At 36.0% G+C, this 22,160-nt stretch overlaps 3 protein-coding genes and 1 long non-coding RNA gene across 4 annotated transcripts in view; 2 read left to right on the top strand and 2 right to left on the bottom strand.

The window, feature by feature from the left end:
- Positions 1-14,606, bottom strand: part of cnksr3 (cnksr family member 3) — a 53,980-nt gene extending 39,374 nt beyond the window's left edge. The window contains exons 1-4 of the mRNA XM_059498034.1: positions 14,388-14,606; positions 8,480-8,643; positions 1,287-1,489; positions 849-936 (exon numbers count right to left, since the gene is read on the bottom strand). Of these exons, the coding sequence (XP_059354017.1) occupies positions 849-936; positions 1,287-1,489; positions 8,480-8,643; positions 14,388-14,439 (507 nt within the window). The 5' untranslated portion in view covers positions 14,440-14,606. The remainder of the gene's footprint in view (positions 1-848; positions 937-1,286; positions 1,490-8,479; positions 8,644-14,387) is intronic.
- On the top strand, positions 3,913-5,493 carry LOC132091954 (uncharacterized). The gene is made up of 2 exons (XR_009422173.1): positions 3,913-4,123; positions 5,426-5,493. It is a non-coding gene; the product is annotated as an uncharacterized LOC132091954 (long non-coding RNA).
- Positions 14,607-15,810: 1,204 nt separating the features above from the next.
- On the bottom strand, positions 15,811-16,617 carry si:ch73-111k22.3 (pleckstrin homology-like domain-containing protein). Its single transcript, XM_059498020.1, has 2 exons — positions 16,409-16,617; positions 15,811-16,072 (listed from the first exon to the last, which is right to left on the bottom strand). The coding sequence occupies exons 1-2, from the start codon at positions 16,577-16,579 to the stop codon at positions 15,860-15,862; spliced, it is 384 nt and encodes a 127-aa protein (XP_059354003.1). The 5' UTR covers positions 16,580-16,617; the 3' UTR covers positions 15,811-15,859.
- A 1,035-nt stretch (positions 16,618-17,652) lies between these two features.
- Positions 17,653-21,862, top strand: LOC132092724 (uncharacterized protein C1orf198 homolog). Its single transcript, XM_059499080.1, has 4 exons — positions 17,653-17,976; positions 18,873-18,923; positions 19,011-19,550; positions 20,384-21,862. Exons 1-4 carry the CDS (start codon positions 17,680-17,682, stop codon positions 20,438-20,440), a joined length of 945 nt encoding a protein of 314 aa, XP_059355063.1. The 5' UTR covers positions 17,653-17,679; the 3' UTR covers positions 20,441-21,862.
- The last annotated feature ends 298 nt before the right edge of the window (positions 21,863-22,160 follow it).

The following is a 22,160-nucleotide window of genomic DNA, read 5'->3' as shown; positions in this document are numbered from 1 at the left end:
CCGCCCATCCCCGGCTCAGTGAAACCATATGTTTCTGTGTGCTTCAGGACACATCTGTGTGCTTAAAGAGTTCATCAAGACATACCTTACTGCACTACTGTTTGACATGATGTTTGAATTAGCTGTTACTTTTGTTATTAATTGATCAACTGACTTTTTTACAAATTACTGTTTCTATTTCAATTAAATCTTATTTACATTTTTTGTTCTCAAATAATAATAACTCTGACAAATAAATGCTGTCCACACAGGACACTTTTTTTTTTTAATGCAGCTAGATATTTCAACAAAAATGGGAATTTAATGTCTTGAGAAGTGGTTTAGCCAATTCAGAAAATAAGTATAATTCTGATATGATGTATATAATATATTTAGTTAATTTGTTTTAGTTTTAGTTATTTTGGCAACTAGCTAAAATCTGTATTTTATTAAATTATTTATTTTATTTCAAGTAACAAAAGTGTTTTTTTTTTCTCTTTCTGGTTTTAGTTTTAGTTAATTTTGAATTAACCTGGTAAGATGTGCATTTATTAAAAAATATTTTGACATTTTTACAAACAATTACAAAGGAAGAGAGAAAGAGAGAACTTTAAAAAGTAATTATAAAATAAAAAACTTTATATTTCAAACAAATAATTCAATTATTATTCAGATTAACTTTTTTGAATAGTTTAATACAATCTTGGTGAATGAAAAGTAGCAACCTGCAATTGTTACCTTAAAGACCAAATAAAACATTTCCATAAACAGTGATGTCAAATAATATTTTTTTAACTTGAATAAAACTAGTTAAACTAGATATTTAGACTTTGACTAGGAGATCAAAGCTGAAGAACACAGAAACAAACCTTCTGGACAGTTGTGGTCAGTTCCAGACAGAGCTGAATGATCTTGTTTTTGGTTGATGTAAAGTCACTGACTCCTGTGAGGGGAGTCCTGCAGACGAACAAAGAGAACAACGTGGAACTCATCCAAACGCTCATGAGATGTTCACACATCTGGTATGATCTGGTATGTGATGTTTCAAGCCCAAACATGCAGTGGACGTATGATTTAAAGAGTTTTGACTGAACACAGAAACCAAAACAACAGTTGATGAGACAGCTGCCAGTAAGAATGTGACCAAATTTATTTGCATTCCCTGACTTAAAAGGCCACTGTCCTACCATTTCTTCCAAACATTTGCACAGCCTTTACATTACGTTAGCCAAAGTGCTTGGAACATTCTTTGTAGGTGAAGTTTGTAAGAGACAGAAAGAGTGTGTTTGTGTGTAAATCTCACACACCTGTCAAGCCAAGCCAGCATGCCCTTAGCAGCCCCTATCAGCTCCACCACAGCAGTGAGGAACAAGTTAGGTGGTTTGTTAGGACTTCCTCCATCATAAGAAGGGGTTTTCCTGCGCTCTGACGCACAGTTGTGCAAGTTGTTGGATGCTGCTCGCATCTGACCCACCAGAGTCTTCAAGTTATCAGTTTCCACGCCACAGTTCTGCAACGACAAATAAGCATTCACAATCTTTTTAGATTAATCTATATTTTTACATCTAAAGAAAGTGGTCAAAATCCTAGGGTATTGGGTGTTACTATGTTTTTGCATGTTGCTATGCAGTTGCTTAGGTGTTTTGGATGGTTGCTTACTGGCCCAAGTTAAAAAAAAAAAGAGAGAGAGACCAATTACAAAAGAGATATTTTGCACTCTTGTGTAAAAATAAGTATTCTTAGCCTACCCTTAAAAAGCGTAAAAAAATATTTGTATATATTTTTTATATATATATATACACTTAAAGGTTGAAGTTTACAATTTAGATTTAGGGGTTTATTCACATCCCTAATCATAAGCAATAATAATAGTGATGCTAACAGTGCCTCGCTATCAAATGCCTCGCTTATCAAGCCCTAAAGCAGTTTCCGTTTGTGTATCTTCCACTTTAGTGATATGAAATGGGAAGTATGTGGTGTTTGTAATGCCATGTGACAGTGGCTACAGCGCAAGGGTCATTCTCACAACCTTTCCAGCTAAAAATCCCATCACATTCCATCGCGCCGGTCAGAGCCGTCGCTTGAACATGGTCACTGCCTGACTTCAGAGGGATTCCTGAAAGCCGTCTCAGCCCTAAACCCAGCCAGTCACCGACCGACAGACTTCAAGTCTGCCAAAAAGTGCAGAGACTTTGGCCTGGTCAGCAACAACAACAGAATACAGGTGTTTGAGAGAAAGTTGAACCTGAACTGAGTTCAACGAGGATGCAGGTGCTCTTCTGGAATCTTCTCCTGTTGTTTTTGTATTATAACAAAGCCTTAGCTATGATGAGTTCATGATGGCAGAATTATTAAAGGAATGAAAAGGGGCAATCCACCCTCTATACATTTCTTGCTGCACTCTTCAACTGCCAGAAATTAAGAGCAGAATCTCTCTCTCACAGAGTATTAAATTCAACACAAAAACATCATCAGATCACAGTAACATTTCACATTGGAATTCATCCAATCATGTTTGGCATCACTGCTGTCAAATTCGGTACAACGGATCTTGATGTGCCAATATTTCACATGCATGAATATGAATAAGATTTTGAGAAAAATTGTTATTTTTTTAAAGGTGAACTAGTCCTTCAAAGCTCATAAGGTGTGCAAGCCCTCATGTGTTTCTCATGTGGGCGTCTGTAAAAATAAATGTACATGGCACCTCGGCGATAAAACTCATGGATTCGGATGGCGATTTATTCACAGTGGAGAAATGAGTTCTGTGATCCTATGAAGCTGGGAATGCACTGGTCACATGGTCAGTCGCATGACCGTCTGCTGGAAATACAATGTCACATGCTTGGAAGAAGAATGAATTCATATTTAATAATATCCTATTTATCATTTGATTATTTAAATCTCCTGTTTAAAAATAGGAAAATAGACGTGCCATAGTTGAAATGGTTTTCTGTCTTGCATTTTATCACAAGACGGAAATATAAAAACATTGAGAAATATTTAAAAATGCAATAGTAAAAAAATTCGCAATTGTGACAAGAGTCAAAATTGCAAGCTATAAAGTCCTAATTACCAGAAATATAATAAGAATATTTAAGAAAAACTTGCAATTGTCAAAACTTGCAAAAGTGTAAGTAAATCACAATTCTGACATGTAAAAACGTAAATTATGAAACAGTACTGAATATATATAAAAGGTCTCAATTGTGATATTAAGTTGCAGTTGTGACATACAGTCACAGACGCAGGTCAAGTATCTCACATATACTTTAGTTAAAACTGTAAGTAATGTTAAATTGAAATCTAAAAAATTTTACTTGCAATCGTGAAGGAGTCAAAACTTCAAGATATACAGACCCAAGTACAAGAAATGAAGCCACCACTATTAATATTATTTATTTTTTATTTATTTATCAGAGCTGGAAACAGGCTCAGCCAACAAAGTGTCATTTTGGGGCGCACAAAAATATTAATATTCAGGCTAACCATGACAGGTATTGGTAAGTTTGTAGTTGTCTTGATGAGAAAAACTAGTGGTTTAGTTTTTTTTTTTTTTTTTTAATTGTTCAGACTCCTCTATCAATAGTTCATGGACATGCAATGGACTCCAGATGAAATAGTTTCTATGGACCACATACAGACAAGTCTGTCTTCTATTGTATTAAAAAATGGTTCTTTACCGCAGTGGAACCGAGCCAGAGAGCTTTAGCATGTCCTCATGAAAGCAAATGTAAAAATAACCAGAGACCTAACAGATACATTAAGATGAGGCTCAATCCGCCCGGCGGAAACTACTGGAACAATGGCGTGACATATTTTCCTGCGCTAGCTGACTGTGTGTGTGTGTGTGTGTGTGTGTGTGTGTGTGTGTGTGTGTGTGTGTGTGTGTGTGTGTGTGTGTGTGTGTGTGTGCGCGAGCGCTGGGCGGGGGGCTCTCTGACAGGTGGGTGGGTCACATCTGTTTCCTGCTCTCCAGGAGATATCTTCCAGAACATTCTACCCATGAGTGCTGAAGCTGCTGACCTCTCACAAATTCAACACCGCAATGTCTATTCCAGCCTTCATGCACTTCCTCTGTGGTTCTCCGCTCACTACTGCTTAGAACAGGTCGATGCTTAAAAACAAACGGAAAATGACTAAGGTAAATCTTTTCTCAACAACATCCTTGTGAAAAGCCACCTGGTCTGACAGGTAGAGCTCCAACATGTCACACCAACACACAAGGCTTCTGCTTACTGTATGCTGCAGGCGCAGTCTTCCAAAGAAACACACCTTTTGTGCAATCTTTGTACAATAATGGACGGATGTAAAGGATTAGCTCACTCATTGCTGTCATTTGCTCATTGAACAGGTGCTGTCAACCTCCAAAAAACACCATAAAACTACATAATAAACTCATAAACTTATAAACTTAAAATGTGATGGATATTTGTCAGTCATGCATAATTGAAACAAGCAAGAATTATATATAGTACGAATAAACTGGATGTGTTTTATTTACAAAATAACCAGGTTTATATATTTAGCGCCGATCAATCGAAATTATTTCAATCGCATACAAATTAGCTAGCAATATTTTAACCATACTTCGTACTTTTTATCGGAATACATTTAATTTTCACAAAGAACAGATTTATGCTGATTCTAAGCAATTTGAATAAATGCATTTTGAAAATATGACTATTTAAATAAAATCAAATAGATGCACACAGTCAATAAAAAACAACTATGCAATGATTTTTCGAGTGTAGAAATCTAACGTTTCTTAGATTCATATATGACTAACGCGTCAATAAGTCTATCAGTTTGTTTGTGTTAAATCTGTGTAATCCAAATGGATTGAAATTTTAAATGCAATTTAAACAAATCTTAGATTTAGGCCTAAAGTTTTTTTTTTTTATAATAGTATAATAATAGTATTTTCTGAGTGTAAAAATTAATCATTTTAAAAAGTAAGTTTAGGCATCACAACTTAATAATGTACACTACAGTATGGAAAATGTTATATATAACAATTTGGTAATATTGGTTATCATCAATATTAGAGAGTATTAAAGTAATTAATATATTTATATCAATATTACAGAGTTCTAATATATATATATATATATATATATATATATATATATATATAATTTATTTTGATTTTTTTTGGGGGGGGGTGAGCTATCCCTTTAAGACAAATTTTATGCTTATACATATTGTATAAGCTTTCTTAATGAAAGGACTATTTCACATACATGCAAAAATTAAAAAAAATAAAAAATAAAATAAAAATAGAAAAATGGTGATAAAACAGAAAGTCATCAACATCAGTGTCTCTTTAGGGTGCGGTCTCCTATTATAAGGTCCTGTTTCAGTCTCCTATCTTGACCGAATAGAGTCTGAATGGACACAGTGGACACTGTTTGTTCCAGCTGACCCTCTCTATTCATATCCACAGCAATGTCGGGACAGAGCGGCAGCTAACACGGCTTGTGTGATAAGAATCAGCATGGTCTACAACTTTGGGTTTGTTCACTGCACACACTGCACACACATGGATTTACACAGGCAGAACGTTCCTTTAGTTCACTACATGTTTTTAAGGTGCACTTTGTGGTCATTAATACTGTCAGAAAAACAGAGAGCAAGGAGAAATCCTGGGAAGGAAGCGAGAGAAAACAGCTGATCGGAATGCCTGGGAAAACTCTGCTTTCCTGTTCACGGCAGTCTCCACCTATAACAGAGCTCATGCTGGGAAGAAACCTCTCTTCTAATGTTAGATAAGAGCATATGTGTCACAATGTTAAGCTACGTGTTCAAACTGTTCTTAAAATGATAACAGCTTTATGTGGCCTGAGTAGAGGCATGACTTAATAAAACTCTTCAGAGAAACTGATGTGCTTGGCTTTGACCACTTTGGCAATGCTGAGAATAGCATACTAGCATACTACTCTTACTTTTTCTGTAACAGGGTTTCCTGCATCGCTGGCTACAACCTCTTTAGTCCATTTCACAAACAAGAGCAGATCAAAAATTTAACTAATGTTTCAAAACTGAAACACATTACTGGTCTGAATCAGTGTGAAGACTCCTTTGTTTAATGATCAGATCATGATCCAACATTCTGTAGAGGACACTGTTGTGTTGTACATACTGTATATACTGTGGATAGCATGCAGTTTTATTTGATATACAGATTTGTCCAAATATGAAATATACAATAGAACATATAATATGCTGGGTAATATTTACAAAAATGCAAACGCGATTAATGAAACTGAAATAATGTACACTTTTTAAATCCTTTGGTCTGCCAAGCCATTTTTACACAAAACTTCATTTAAAATGCTACATTTTTAAGCATTAAATTGCAAAACTTTTAAGCCAATAAATAATATATTAAAATATATTAATACATTAAATGAAACTTCTACAACAAATAATTAGTATGCTGCACTGTAGTCACATAATCTCATCATACTTTATGTGAGCGGTATCCAGTAATCTTGAACTATTTTGATTAAATTGCCAATGCCATAAAATGTCTTAACATTTAGCAGTGCAATAATATGTCAATTAGTAATTATAGACCCATTAGTATTCCCCCCGCAGTTTCAAAAAAGTGCAGAAAAATGGATCTCTGAACAGATAATATTACGTTTGAATAACACATAATTTTCATTGCATCCGATGCAGTTTGTTTTTCGAAAGTACCATTCAACAGAAACCGCAAATTGTCTTCTTTTGGAAAATATTAAAGCAAAATTAGATAAAGGTGATGTGGTGGGAGCTGTTTTTCTGGATTTAAGGAGAGCATTTGACACAGTAAATCATAAGATTTTAATTAAAAAGTTGTTAAATTATAATCTCTCAACAAGAGTAATTAAATGGATAAAATCACATTTAATGGATAGACAACAGTGTGTTCGAGTAGACAATAAAAGCTCGCAATCACTTATTAATTCAGTTGGTGTACCTCAAGGATCAGTACTAGGAACTCAGTTGTTCAGTTTGTATATTAATGATTTGCCTGATGTTTGTGCACCTGCTGTAAATTGTCAGATGTATGCTGATGATACAATTATATACTTGCATGCTAAAACTAAAAAACAAGCGGGAGATGAATTATCAGCAGAAATGGTTAAGATTACAAATTGGTTAAAAAACTCTTGTTTACATCTTAATGTTAGTAAAACTGTATGTATGTTTTTTTCAAAGTCTGCAAATAGAGATCCTGATCCAGATGTCACAGTTGCAGATAAAAGGTTATCAGTAGTCCAAGAGTATAAATATCTAGGTATAATACTTGATTCACAACTGACATTTAAAAAAACAAGTTAAAATAACATTTTAGATATATTAGGAATAATTTAACCACTGAGGCCTCAAAGTTATACATTAATGCTATGATTTTTTCACATATGAATTACTGTCTCACCAATTGGACACAGACAGGTGGGACTATCTTGCAAACAATAGAAAGGCTCTATAAGCAGGCTTTGAAAATATTGGATAAAAGGTCTAATTCATATCATCATTGTGAAATTCTAACTAAATACGGGTTTTTAAGTTGGGAAAATATGATTAAATTTGCAGATATTTTACTTGTGTTTAAAATTCTGCATGGTTTGGCTCAGCTTCCACTTAATAAATTTATTAGGAAAATTTAGAACTCTTTTACTAGAGCCACTACTAGAGGGGACTGTATAATACCACATAGAAGAAGTACTTTTGGGAATAAGTATTTTCTTATAGAGCAGTAAATACTTGGAATACTATACCCATAGAATTAAGAAATATTACATCTGTGGCTCCTTTTTCTGAATCTGTAAAAGGGTGGTCATTGGATAATCAAATATGTCCTCATAATTTGAAGTAGTGTTTTTTTTGTTTTTTTTTAATTGTATTTTGGTTTTTGGAATATGTTTGTTTCTGCTTTGTGTATGGATAGTTTCTTACCATCAACCTGCGAGGGACTACAGATGAAAATTAGCCTGAATGACTAAATCTGGCACATTTACATGGTGGAATTGTTTGCTCATGTTGATTAATGTGTATTGTCCCTTTTAAAAAATAAAAACAAACAAAAAACAAACAAACTATAAAATAATGAGTTGCCACACTGGAAATTCAAGTTCAAGTTGAACACGTTGCATTGTGGGATACAGTATTCTGTACAGTGTTGTACACTGCATAATTTGGGAATTTAAGGCCAAATCTACAGTAGATCTTAATATTTCATGAACATAGAAAATCTGCATACTGCGCACAGCATACATACTAAACACTGCAGGAACTGGAAGAATTGCATGGTAGTGTGCTATGCCAAACATAGACCTATTTTATGCTAGATACTTTAAAAAGGAGGGCAAAGGTCAGCAACTATATATACTTCCTGACGGAGATAAATAGGATTGGGCATGGTTTCTCCAGGAAATCTGATTGGATGTGTGGAAGCCAAAACCCTATCTGACTGGACGGGGTGAGCTTTCGGGGCAGCTGAAGAACTGACCAATGCACAGAGGAGATCCACAGCCTCCAGAATCAGCTCCTGATGGCCGACACGGGTCACCATCAGCTCCTCCAGATCCTGATGGGAAATCTTCAGAAGCTGCTCTCCGTTGATCTTCTCTCTCTCGAAGTTAGAAACATACTGCTGGAGACTGTCGTCCAGCCCTGAGAGACAGAGGGAAAGTGAGAATGAGAGACAGACCACAAAGAAACTCTTTCAGGGAGAGTGTGGATCCACACGGGTTTTGACACCACAAACATCGAGATGTTGAGTCAATATAAGACATTTGCACTAGCCTGAAGAGTCCCAGTATTTCTCATGGCAAATGCCAGTGACCTAATCTGAGAACAGATCATTACTATATAAGGGTAAACAAATAAAGCAAGGTCTATGAGATCACATCACTGTCCTGTGGTTTACATGGCTTGCCTCCATGTGTGTGAGAAGATGCAGTCATGCTTTCAAATAATTCAACAAACACACATACATACGTTGTGTATCAACTGAGCAATTCATGCTAATCCAATGAATTAATCCTTATATCATGTTAATAAAACTAAAACCAGAGTTTACTGGAAAATGATTTACAGGAAAATACTATTTCAGTCTTCCTTCAAAATTCCATGTTTAATTGAATGTGTTGCTTGCCGTTTACTTCTAAATTTACTAGAAAATAGTTTAAAAGTAAATCCTACGCCAAAGTTTATTTTAGTGTAAGCTTTATTTTTCAATGCATTCTACTATATTTTCTGTTTTATGTTGGAGAGAAATGACCTGGTCAAGTTTTGGCAGGATTCACCTTTATTTGACTCATTCGAATGCATTTCACTGGAAGGCTAAAGACTTACAGTACTGTGCAAACCAAGTCTGGGAAAGACACAGAAAAGCTCTTTCTCCCTGAATATTAGCTGAAACTTTTGTGTGAATCAAGGGAAGTGAGCTCAAAACAATCTTCTGTCCACTGTTTGTGACTGAAAAGTAGCTCTTTGTGGGGGGTAGACGCCTCTTTTAAAACCAAAGAGAAAGCAAGAAAAGGAGGCAAAGAGGGGTCAAAGGGCAAAGTTAGGGACCCTCCCCTGAACGCTCCTACTGAAAGACAACAGCTGCGTTTTCTGAGCTCAAAAAGAGAAACAGTGTCAATGGATTCGCCGGAGAAAAGCTGCCACAAAGGAGAAAGTGTCAACAATAACAATCCACCGATGTAGTGAGCAAACTAAAATTAGCTTTTGTTATCTATAATTCTTAAGGTATTTCTGTGTTAACTAACCCGCTGAAGTTCAAGGGATGAAGGCATGTGCCGTTCAGTTTGACTGACTTGCACATGGATGTCTATAAGCCGGAGCAGTGAAAAGACAGGTTAAGTTTGAGACAGCTAAGTAGAGATAAAGTCTCCAAATCAGAGTTCGAATTATTGCCAAATAAGTATGCTTATACACAAAGGATTTGCCTAAAAATAAAATAAAATAAATTTAAAAAGCATTCACGATCAATGAACTGACTAATAAATAAATAAATCAAAATTAATAAATAAAAATACTTTTAGAAAGTATTAAGAATGTCAAATAAGCCCCCTCAATGAGTTAAGGGTTATATGGTCAACTTTTGTGATCTACCACCTGAAAACATTTGAGAATCACTGCATTAGCCTTATATGCATGAAAAAAATCTTCTGCGTTTCTATTTCCAGCTCCTCCAGTCTTAAAGGTTTGAATGTCTCACGCTTCATAGGAGAAAGGCTGAAGAAAACAGATGAAGGATGTTTGTGGGGGAAACCTGTTTACCTGATCACATGCCCTGCGAGCCTTCAAACTAAGCATTAAAAGAAAAAGATATTTAATATCCAAAAAGGACAAGAAAACAGCATAAGCACCTCATAAACATAATCCATTTGATTAATTTTTAAATTAATTCCAAGTCTTCCATGGCCACAAAAGCTTGTGAGGAATTCAAGCTGTACACACGACTAATCTTCTCCTCTGCCGCAGCGAGTCATATCAAACGGTAAACTGATAAAAGTATTCACACTACAGTATCTCATGCTGTAAGTTACGAAACTTGAAAAGTGGAATGCTTTGACTATGAATGCATGAGGTCTATCTTGTGGTGGGAATCAGACACCACAAAGCCCACTAATCGTATCCATTGAGCTCACTCACATCCAAATGACTAACAAGCTTAAAAGTGCAGTATTAGAGGGCCGAGGCACCCGAGCTTCAGTTAGAAATGAGAGGGTAGGGTGTCTCTCTCTTTCTCCCGATGCAGTCTCTCATTGACAGAGCTGGCCTGCTGCCCTGAGAGAGCGGCGCTGGGAAAGTCAGCGTGTGTACAAAAGGCAGTAGCGGTGCGTATTTCTAAAGCTTTCCTACCGAGTCTTTGGAGAACTGAAGAATGTTTATTGTTCTCCGTGTGCGACTGAAACTCCTCCAAGAATCTGAAACGGTGCCGAACGTTACTCTTCCACTCCATATCTAGCCCTATGAATCACTGGCCATTCCACTTTTGCCCTTTAGTAGACTTGTAAGAAGGGAAATATGCAAACAAAATATTTTCTTCTAAAACATGCATGATACTGAAGAGGGCTTGAGTGATGTCACGGTCTGTCCACCCTCCTGAACTAGATCAGTATACCACTTCATTTCTTCGCAACTACATCAAAAGTAAGATTTGCTTTTTTTCTGCCAGTTTCATTTTGCTCTTTAATCTTCCGGTCATTATATCATATATATTGTATAATATATATCCTGCTTTTTAGCAGTAAGTAGCACAAATATATTTACTATTAAACACAGACTCTTCTGCTTAGCTGGCCTTGTCATTTACTAGTGTTTAAATTGTTTAGCTGGCCTTTAGTATAGTCTGCTCATCACTGTGGACACGTGCTTAGTTGTCTGAGCTGTGAATAAGTGAAGTTTGGCGCACATTCTGCAGTCTGGGGGGTCAATAGAGGGAATGTTTGCTCCGCCCCTCCTCTCCCACCAGAAACAAGTGTTCGCATGGAAAGCAAGAGTGGATGAAAGAAACATTTGGTGCATTTAGTGTCCCCCTCAATGGTGACATGACATCAGTCTTCTCCATCGGCAGAAGATGAGGGACAACAAAGGCAGTAGTGGGGGGTGAGGGATGGAAAAGAGAGTTTCCTCCATCCAAACCCTGCAGAACTCAACAAAGCTTCTACATAGTCGGCTGGCGCTCTGTTCCTGAAGCTCTGCTTGTGTATTCTGGGGTATTTCCAGCAGTGATATAACAGCTTCCTGTTGGAGGGAGTTTGAGCTCATTGAGACTCAATTATCCTGAATAAATTCACTGCACTGACTGCTACCAAATGGTACCTGAGTAATACTGTTGAACAAGAATAGAGGGATCATAATGAAAACTGAATTATCAGTTAGATAGACGGACGGACAGATAGATAGATAGATAGATAGATAGATAGATAGATAGATAGATAGATAGATAGATAGATAGATAGATAGATAGATAGATAGATAGATAGATAGATAGATAGATAGATAGATAGATAGATAACAAAGACAAAACTGTCGTCTCCACACAAACAGTCCAACCACAGTCACGCAACTCATGTGTGACAACAATTCGCAGACGAGTCCCAAAAGTACCTACAGCACAACCATGAGTCTCTGATTCAGTGATGATGTCAGAAAAGCAGTGGTGTGGCCAGGATGTACAGAAGAGATTCGCTCGCTAAAAGGGAAACATGTCTACTGTATTGACTGAAATGTCTCAGTCTGCTGAAATATGCGAGCGTGTTCCTGCACGATTCCTGCTGATAACAGATTATCACAGCAGCAACTTCATGCTATGGGCATATCAACCGAACATATTTCTCCACCTGGATGATGTATGTTCAATATGGACTCATGTGCATATTTGCATTGCTAAGTCATTGAAACTGCAGTCACGTTTTGCTAATTATCCACAAATTTCATGTAGACTGCTTCAAAAGCAAACACATATAGCTTTCAAAGCTAATAAAATACATACCATGCTGCAATTATCAGTGACCTGCCGACCTGGCGACAAAGAGCTGGTGTGTGTGAACGGTTGGTGTAGCGTGACCTCACAGGAACATGTAAACACACAGTAACGGCTAACGCTGCTATCAGTGACTCAGGATTCAAATGTAAACACAAGGCCATGCTTTAATCCTGGATCTGTGAAGTTTGCTGAACCGCTGGTTCACTTACACTTCAATGGGCATTAAAATAAGAAGGCAGAGGAAGGGGAGTATTGAATTCATTTCTTTTTTTATGTAAATTAACTATTATGTATTGCATTAACCTTAATTTTGCACAATATTTACTCGAAATATGACGTTCGAGGCAATTGGTTACAATGATTAGGCAATGCTGGTCATCGATATCTGTCTTCATCACATCAGTTTAACAATGGAAGCTGATCCTAGATCAGTACACACACAGAACAAGAGACCCAGGGTACCACATCTGTTCACTTCTGTATTGTCTGACACAGCTTTTATTGTCTCAAACTGGCGTCAGGAGAGATACGCTAGTCCTTCATTAGCACAAAAGGCCAACTTTTACCCAGAGTCTGAACAGCAGGTTTGAAACTTTCAAGGTGGCTCAGTTTATAATTAGATGCATCTGTTGAAACATTGGCTCTGTTTAGAAGTGTGTGAATGGCTTGGGCCCAAACCATCTCAGAAGTCTTTCACATCTCATGGCCAGTCATTTCTGGTTAGCACAGAATTATAGGTATTTCATATTGTGGTGGACCTTGATGATTTACTCAAGGTCTCCTCTAAGTGAAGTTTTATGGTGTTGTTTCAGGCGATTGGAGAAAGATGGAGAGCAAGTATGAAAACATACAACTGAGTCAACAAAAACAAGCCGCAAATAATTGCAAAGACTTCCAGATTCCAACAAATATGTGGTAAGTATCCAGAGATGGAAGTATTTAGTCTAACACAGATAAATGGGATTCATAACATCTGATGCGCTGACATCATCAGCCTTTCCATCCTAATTTTAATGATAAACTTCATATCTGCTATAACCCTAACAACTTATGCAAAGCAGTCTGAATGGGAAAACAATATCCAAAATGACCCATAATGATGTATAACATCCTTTACTATTAAATTGGTGCAGTAGAATGAGATCACAGAATGAATAAAATGACAAACCGAAAGACTTAAGGTGCTAAGCATTAAAAGCAGCTTTCAAAATTGAAACGATCGACAACAAGATGTCCAACCTGCTCAAAGAAATTTGCTTATGCAAAATAAAACTATTGACTCTTCAGTGGAATAATAATCTGGAAGTAAAAATTTCCATTGCTTCAATGTATAACTTTTTTGAGAAATTATGAATTCGCCAATTATTATTGCTATTAGACATTTAGGCCTACTAGTATGTTTAATGAGAGCTGGTTTAAAAATAATAATCATAAAAACTAATATTAAATATATCTGTCATATTTTTTTTTTTTTTAGATATGAATTTTTGGCCGAAGTTTGGCAGGCTGTCAGAGTTTCAGAAGCTTTCCCGGTTTTGATCAGGCTTAGGGAGGAATACATAAACATTGAGTTTCTGTATTTGGTTAGGGATGTAGATGTTGCCTTAACAAATATTTACCAAAGTAACCATAGTTTATGACAAAAAAATGCTATTGTTTTTACAATAAAACTGTGGTCTTCAATCATATTTATCAACATGTCTATAAATAAATAATAAAAAATCATTTTAAGAATTCAAATTCATTTAAATTTTTTTAACTGGGTTAGGGTAAGAGTTTATTATTATTATTATTATTTTCAAACAGTAGCACTCAAACATGTAAACTATGGTTATCATGGTGCATTTATGTAACTAATTAAAAGAACGTTGTGTTATATCAAAGGGGTTTAAACTGGAGAGTCTGAAGTTACCTCTGATCCAGTCCGTGACCTGAGTCGCTGTCCAATTTATTATCGGCTCCATTCTTCTCCTCAGATCTTCAGGAAGTTTCGGTCAAGTTCTCAAGCTCACTAAAGTTAGATGAAGTTTCCTCCGCTACACTTGAGCGTCCTTTCTCATGTCTAACCACTAAACACCAAAGATCAGATCACAGCAACCGCGCTGAAGCTCTGTCTACAGACCGAAACTAAACACTGGAGAGCGAGAGAGAGAGATAGAGCGCGCGAGAGCGCGAGGGCGCGCGCACGGATCAGGTTACACGCTCACAGGTCAAATGTATATCGCTGCTAAATCGTCTAAATGGGTCAGTGAGGGTCAAACACATGACTGATATTCCTAGACATCTGAGGTCAAGTTAGAAGTCTGTTATTTCTCAAAACACATTATTTAAGCTGTATAGCCTACATTTACAGTTCACTGTTATGTTTATATTTTTGAACTAAGCCTCTTATTGTTTTGTTTTGGTTAACTAGTAAGTATATATATATATATATATATATATATATATATATATATAAATTTCATTATTGCTGATTAAATGTTTCATTTCTATTAAAAATCTTTTTGTCCCAAAACTTTCATGCAGTGTATCATATAAGACATTGATATCTGATGCTATGGTACTGAATAATTAGGATGATTACAGATAGTCACTAATAAAAAAGAGAGGAATATTTACAGTTCATTATTATGTATAGTATAGTATATTATTATATATAATGACACATTAAGAAATGCATTTCTATATAATGTTACTATACAGTATATAGTATAAATAATGACCAAAATGAATGAATAGAATGATTGTGAATGAATGCGTAGTGTCATTTGTTTTCTAACACGCACTGCCCTCTACAGGACACTGTTTAAAATTAGTTCAACTATTATTTCTTTCTTTTTCTTTCTAAAACTAAAAGCTGATTTTTTTTATTTATATTATTACATATTATTATTGCATGGTTATATTTTGAATTATATAAATTATATAACTATATCATTCAAAATAATTTTCATTTTATTAGATTTAGTATTTTAATGTTACTTTATATTTATTTTAATTAATTTTAGTTATTTTAAATGTTATGGCAACTACCTGAAATAAAATAAGCTTGTTTATACTTATATATATTTGTTTTATCTCAATTTGTTTTATTTAAAGTGTGTTATTGTTGTTTTAATTTTAGTTATAGTCAATGGCAACCACCCTGGCTCATAACATCTACATACATATTTACCGTGATCACTCACTGGACACTGAAAACTATCAATGTGCTTTATTAAAACATATACACATCAAATTTGACCTTTTTTAGTAGTAGAACTGTGTAGGAAAACGATTTTCTCAAAGATTTCTTACATAAATCATGTTTTAAAATCATGTAAAGTAAAGGCAATATGGTGTATAAAACTCCAAACTCCGTCTGGCGGGGTGAAGCAGGTGTATTTACTGCAGCACGCACGCGTTGGATCTGTGCTGCTGGGAGCTGAGCTGAGCCTCACAGATGGCGCTCATCCAGGCCTGACGCTCCTCCGCGGTGCGCGCTTGCAGCAGGAAGCTGCGCTCACTGTCCCTCGGGGTGACGCTCCAGACAAGAGCCCCAGCACCCTCCAGCATCTCCACCTTGGCTCCAACCAGATTAATGGCCTTTTCTGCTGACTAGGAAAAGATTACAGTTCAGAATCCTTGACAGTTTATATGTGTACCTACCTATCTTGTATGTTGAAAACTAAAGCAATTATATACAAGGGTCAGTGCGCGTCTCCGTGAGGCAGGCGTTGCCATGGTAACACTCCAACAACAACATGGCGATTAGCAACTTAATCCGGTGGCGTTTAATTATTCATTATTTACCGTGCAGTTTCAGTTCCTTACAGTTTCTTAATTAGATAATTAGTTTTCACCGCGCTCTTGCAGGTGTGCTGAAGTTAAGGCTGATAAGATGATCACTGTTACGAGGGCTTGTGCGCAAACCGGTGTATTGTTCGCTCTTACCTTTTCATTAAATCCATAGACAAGCTGTCCCTCTCTGATGTGAAACCACATCATTTTCCACCGCTTGGTGTAATGAGTTTTCTTAAGTAACCATCCTTTTTTCCACTCGTCGCCTTTTTCTGGATGGTTTTCATCAGTTGTACCGTTAGAGGTCGCCGATTCTAAAGCCATTGCCCTGAGACGCTCTCGTGCACGCGCATGTGCAAGGCAGAATAAAAGTTAGCTATAGCTTTGAAAGAATGAGAAATAAAAGTAAAGATTTTTATTTATTTATTTATTTATTTATTTTTATAACGTATAAAGACTTTCAACACCATGTGGCTGGCTGTACGCTACCGTTCAAAAGTTTAGGATCAGTAACGATATGCCTAATATTTAAATGTCTATAAAAAGTATCTTATGCTCATCAAAATAACAATACAGTAAAACAGTACGTGAATTTTGTTCAACTTAAAATAACGGTTTTCAATTTAATATATATATATATATATATATATATATATATATATATATATATATATATATATATATATATATGATTAATGTTGAAAATCTATATTTTTTGTTGTTGTTTTTGTTTTTCTGGAACCTGTTATACTTTTTTTCAGGACTCTTTAATGGATAAAAAGCTAAAAAGAAAAGCATTTATTAAAAATGGAAATCTTTTGTAACAATATAAGTCTTTACTATAACTTTTTATAAAATTAATTTTAACCTTGCTGAATAATAGTGTTAATTTCTTAAACAAACAAAAATATTCGACTTCTCTTTGGTGACACTAAAGACTGTAACGGCTGATGAAAATTCAGCTTTGCTTTCACAGGAATAAATTAGATTTAGAAGTATATTAAAAAGGAAAACGGATATTTTAAATTGTAATATTCCTTTACAATATTACTGTTTTTATTGTATTTTGATCAAATTGAATTAAAAACAAAAATCAAATGAAATCAAAAACATTAAATTAAATTAAATTAAAACATTAAATAATAATAATAATAATCTTCCTGATTCTGAACTTTTGAACTCTAGTATATGTTAATGCTTAAATATGGAAACATAATGTCTATTAAAATTAATGACTAGAAAGGTTGGGAATAAGAAAAACATGGAATAATGGAAAAGTCTTTTTTTCTTTTTTTTTTTTTTTGCTTGTACGTGTCCAAAAAGTTACATTCAACCCAAATGAATCATTTTGAAGATAAACTTTAACCTGAAAACAGAATAAAAGTCTCTTGTGTACGTCAGCAGTGGCTGCTCTTGTTGAGGAAATGGCGTCTGTGGCGGATCACCCGCTCCTCACGGAGGCCAAAAAGATGGAATATTTCTCCTCCATCAACTCCATGGCCCGTAAGATCATGGAGGAGAGGGAGAAGATAAAGGAGAGGTACGGCTCGGCCTGGGATCAGATGAGTCCGGTGGAACAGGACACGGCGATAGACGACGGGATGCTGGATCCGCGGATCCGCGCTCGGTACGCGATGCACCGAGTGGAGCGAGAAGAAATGATCTGCTTCCCGAAACTACTGCTCCAGACCGGACAGAAGACCGTGCACTTCGGGGAAGAGGTGCTGATTATTTGGTTTAGTTAGAGCTGTTATTGTCAGGTCAGTGTAGGCTTGCTTTGTTTTGCGCGACAGTAACGTTATTAATAAAGAGCTTGTCAATCCAAAACAATTACGATATGAACAAATAACAACAAACCTCCGGTCTGTTATTAATAGTTTTTTTTCCCGTTACATTTAATTAAATAATTAATTATATATATATATTATACTTACTACTTTATGTGTCAAATAATGAACGTCAAAATAAAAGTTAACTAGACAAAAATGTTATTAAACCAGCTGCTAAAAAAGTTATAAATATATAATTAATTAAAGTGTTAACTTAAACTGTCAAATTTGAGTTACGCTTTTTGTTACTTGTGTCAAATACATAAGAGATTTAAGTAAACAGTTTAACAAAAAGACCTGAAAGGTTTGTCTTTTAAACTTATTTAAACTATTGGTAACTTAATACTTAACATCACTCTAATTCCAGTAAACACAGTGCATGTCAGATATTTCAAATATCTGTACGTTAAAATGCTTACTAAACAAATCTCTGTCAAATATATCGAATAAATAAACTTAACTAAAAATCGTTTGTGAATATCACCAGTTAACCAGAACAAAATATCTACGAACAAACAAATCCCATGTGTATGAAAGAAGTCTCTATGAAATACTGATAAATTCAGCTATTAATTATATATCTATGAGCCACTTATTAAGGAAGTCACATGTGTCACATTTGTAAATTATGTTTTATATTTTGTGATAGGCTGGCTTATCCTTTATTTATATATTTTTTTTTCTTCTTGAGTACTGTATTTTTAACCCTATTCAATGCAGAAATGGCAGGTTAAGGAGTGCTGACACATCTTATTGCCTGTTAACATCTCTGTCTCTTTTATTTCAAGGACTTAACATGGCAAGATGAGCACTCGGCTCCCTTTTCCTGGGAGACCAAGGTAAGTAGGCCACCTCTGCTAAAAATACATATTCAATTTGCTAACAAAGAGCAAACACATCTGATTCAGTCGGCCCCTTCCTAACAGAGTCAGATGGAGTTCAGCATCATTTCCGGCGCTCCAGAACCGTCCGTTCCCTCCTTCGTGATTGAATCCAAACCCAAGCCCTCTCAAAGCGCCAAGCTGCCCAGCACTGACGAGTCGTCCTTCTGGAAGATCAGCGCCGAGCGCTCGCGGCTGGAGGGCGAGAAGGCCGAGTTTCAGTCTCTGACGCCCAGCCAGATCAAGTCTCTGGAGAAAGGAGAGAAGCCTTTGCCGTCATACCTGAAGTCAGAGTCAGAGGATGTGCCTCCGTCACGACCGGTTCAGCAGAGAATCACCAAACCTCACGCACCTCCTCCCCCCGTTCCCATCAGCGTGACCCCTGCGGCCATCAGCGTGACCCCGATTCCTCCCGCTCCCGTGTCGACCTCCGAGGAAGGCTGGGAACGGGCCCAGAGCACTCTTCCTTCTGTGAGCAGCACGATGGATGATGTGTTCAGTCCTGGTCTGGTCACCAGGTCTTCCTCTCAGTCCAACAGCACAGTCAAAGATGCTGACAAGGCTGAAAGTCCTACCTTCTCACAGGTGGGATGGAATTTCACCTTCATTTTATATAGTTTAATTGAAGACCGAGAGTTGTATGTGGGTAAATGCATTGATGTTCATTGTATTATTCATTTAGTTAATTTATTCCATTAATTCAAATGAAAATTCAATTGAATAGAACTCTTCTAGAATGCCCTTGTTTTAATATTTTGTGTTTTCGTGGCATAAATTGTCTTGATACATTAAAAAGAATGGTTCTGGCATTTATGATTCCATGAGGAACATGTTAACATTCATAGAACTTTTCATTGCACCAAAATCTTCTTTATTCTGGAAAAAGTCATGATTATGTTAAGATCTGTTGACTGAAGGGTTCTTTGGGGAACCCAAAATGGTTCTTCTATGGCATCACTGCCAAAATCCTCTTTTGGAAGCATTTTTACGAGTGTTTCAAAATGAAAATGCATCAGAAAAAATAAATTAATAACGTTCTTCAAAAGAAAACCTTAAGAAGTTTGGATCTTTTATTAATACTTCTTAGAAAAAATTTAAGTTATTGAAACAAAACTTCTTATATTATCAAAGTCATGTGATCCAAAACAGAGAATTGTCTCATTGAGATATAATATTAGATAATTAGAGTTTTTTTAAGAAGACGTTGGTTAGTTCAGTTAAAAAAAAAAAGTTTTTCAAAACCAACATGAATCCAAAAAGTATGTGTAAGAACTTGCACATACTTGATAATAGTTTTATAAAATAACTTATAAATTATAGAAACTTCTCAATTTGATTTTTTAAAATTATTATTATTATTTTGCTACTAACATTTCAACCACTGACAACACGTAAATTGTTGTATTTCTTTTTTTCAGTATAACACAAGCAGTAGTATCCTGAAGACTGGGTTTGACTTCTTGGACAACTGGTAACTCTCGAATATCCCGAAGAACCCAACACTACAGAACACTTTCCTTTCAAATCCAAATGCTTTAGTAGTTTATTTATAGTGCATCAATATCTCTACAACTGTATTTAAATCTCCATCTGTCTGACTCCATCTCACTGGATAGAGGTTACTGAATGCATGAGCTATGATAGATGGGGTAGGATTTTAAACCAAACATATTTCTATGATTGTTTCACACTTGATACATTTGCTTGCATCAGAACCCATTGGCTCTACTCTCCTTGACATGTTGATCTGCTTTCCCACTGTTATTGTTATTCTAAACTCTGGTATGTTAGCAAAAATTCTTTCACCATCAACATTATCCAGGCAACAAAGTTTGAAATCTTTAAAGTTGCAGAACAATGTTTTGATTTCTGTTTGTTACTAGCAAAATGGCACAATTCTTAATTAGAACCAGCCCACTTCTGGATTGCATTCCCATTGACCACAAACCATACTGTGGTTCACATGAAAATAAACCCAAAGCCCCTTTTTCGGAATCAAGTAAAAATCCTTTTGTGCTTTTACAGAAGTTTGGGAGATGCATTAATTAAACAAGCCAGACCTGGTGATCAGTCAAACTCAGATCCACACTAACGGGCCGTTCACAGGACATTTTCAGCCAAAAACAGGAAACTTTTTATGCATTTTGCCTGTTGGTTTACACGACAGCGACATTTTGGGGACTGAAAACGATTATTTTTGAAAATGGGTTTCAGTTTCCGTGTAAACACCCAAAACGGGAATCTTTGAAAACAGTGACATCATGCATTCATTGTATGTGTTAGGTATGTAGACATGAGCAATACGTGTCGATTTTAAAGGCAAGCGCGAACAAACATACACAACAATGGCGGAGTACATGGTACTGTTGTTGCTGCTCAAGAGTTTGCTAACGCTTCCTCAGCAAAGTGTGGATTTACTTCACCAATATTACAACAAATAGATAACAGTCACTTTCCTAAAGCTACTGTTTACTAACAAGGTGACAGCGCCAACTACTGGCCTGGCATACGTAATACAGCGTTTTTGGCCATTTTCGTGGATGTGTAAACCCAAATCTTTTGAAAACGCTGTCGTGTATACGTGAAACTTTTTAAAAACGCAAGGGATAAACTTTCCAGTTTTTGACTACATCGTTGTCGTGTAAATGTAGCCTAAAACCTCTAGTGTGAATGCCACATCACCGTCACTGCCATCATTTTTTATCTATATTTATCTAGACCTCAATACTAGTGTTAAGATGCTTCACTGTACATTTATTGATTAGGACCTAAATGAAACACCGTAGCACTAGCATGTTTTTGAGAAGGTGACTTGCGCCTTGCTTGTTTTGTAGACTTTTTATATGCGTGCTACTTTCATTGTATGCTTTGAAGTAAATCATTGACTTTTCTCCTCATTCTCCTAAATGCTTCCTTTCTTTCTCTTTCCTGTAGCCCAGTACACCAGAGGTGGCTTAATAACTTAAAGCAATAGTTCAAATCTACATTCATTGTTAGGCCCAAAACATACTCCATGCAAGTATTAAAATGTCATTGCATTACTGTGAACATGTCAATAGTTGAATTAAATTGCGTTTGATGTTGATCAGAATGCTTGATTTTTGACACCAGAAGCGTTCGCGTTTACGTACTTGTCTGCAGTATGATACAGGCCTAAACTAACTAGGGTTCAAGGGTAGGAATCATTTATGGAGC

This window comes from Carassius carassius, chromosome 18 (assembly GCF_963082965.1).
Source record: "Carassius carassius chromosome 18, fCarCar2.1, whole genome shotgun sequence".
NCBI lineage: Eukaryota > Metazoa > Chordata > Actinopteri > Cypriniformes > Cyprinidae > Carassius > Carassius carassius.
Note: the sequence above shows the minus strand (reverse complement) of the source record. Positions and strands in the feature narration are given on the sequence as shown.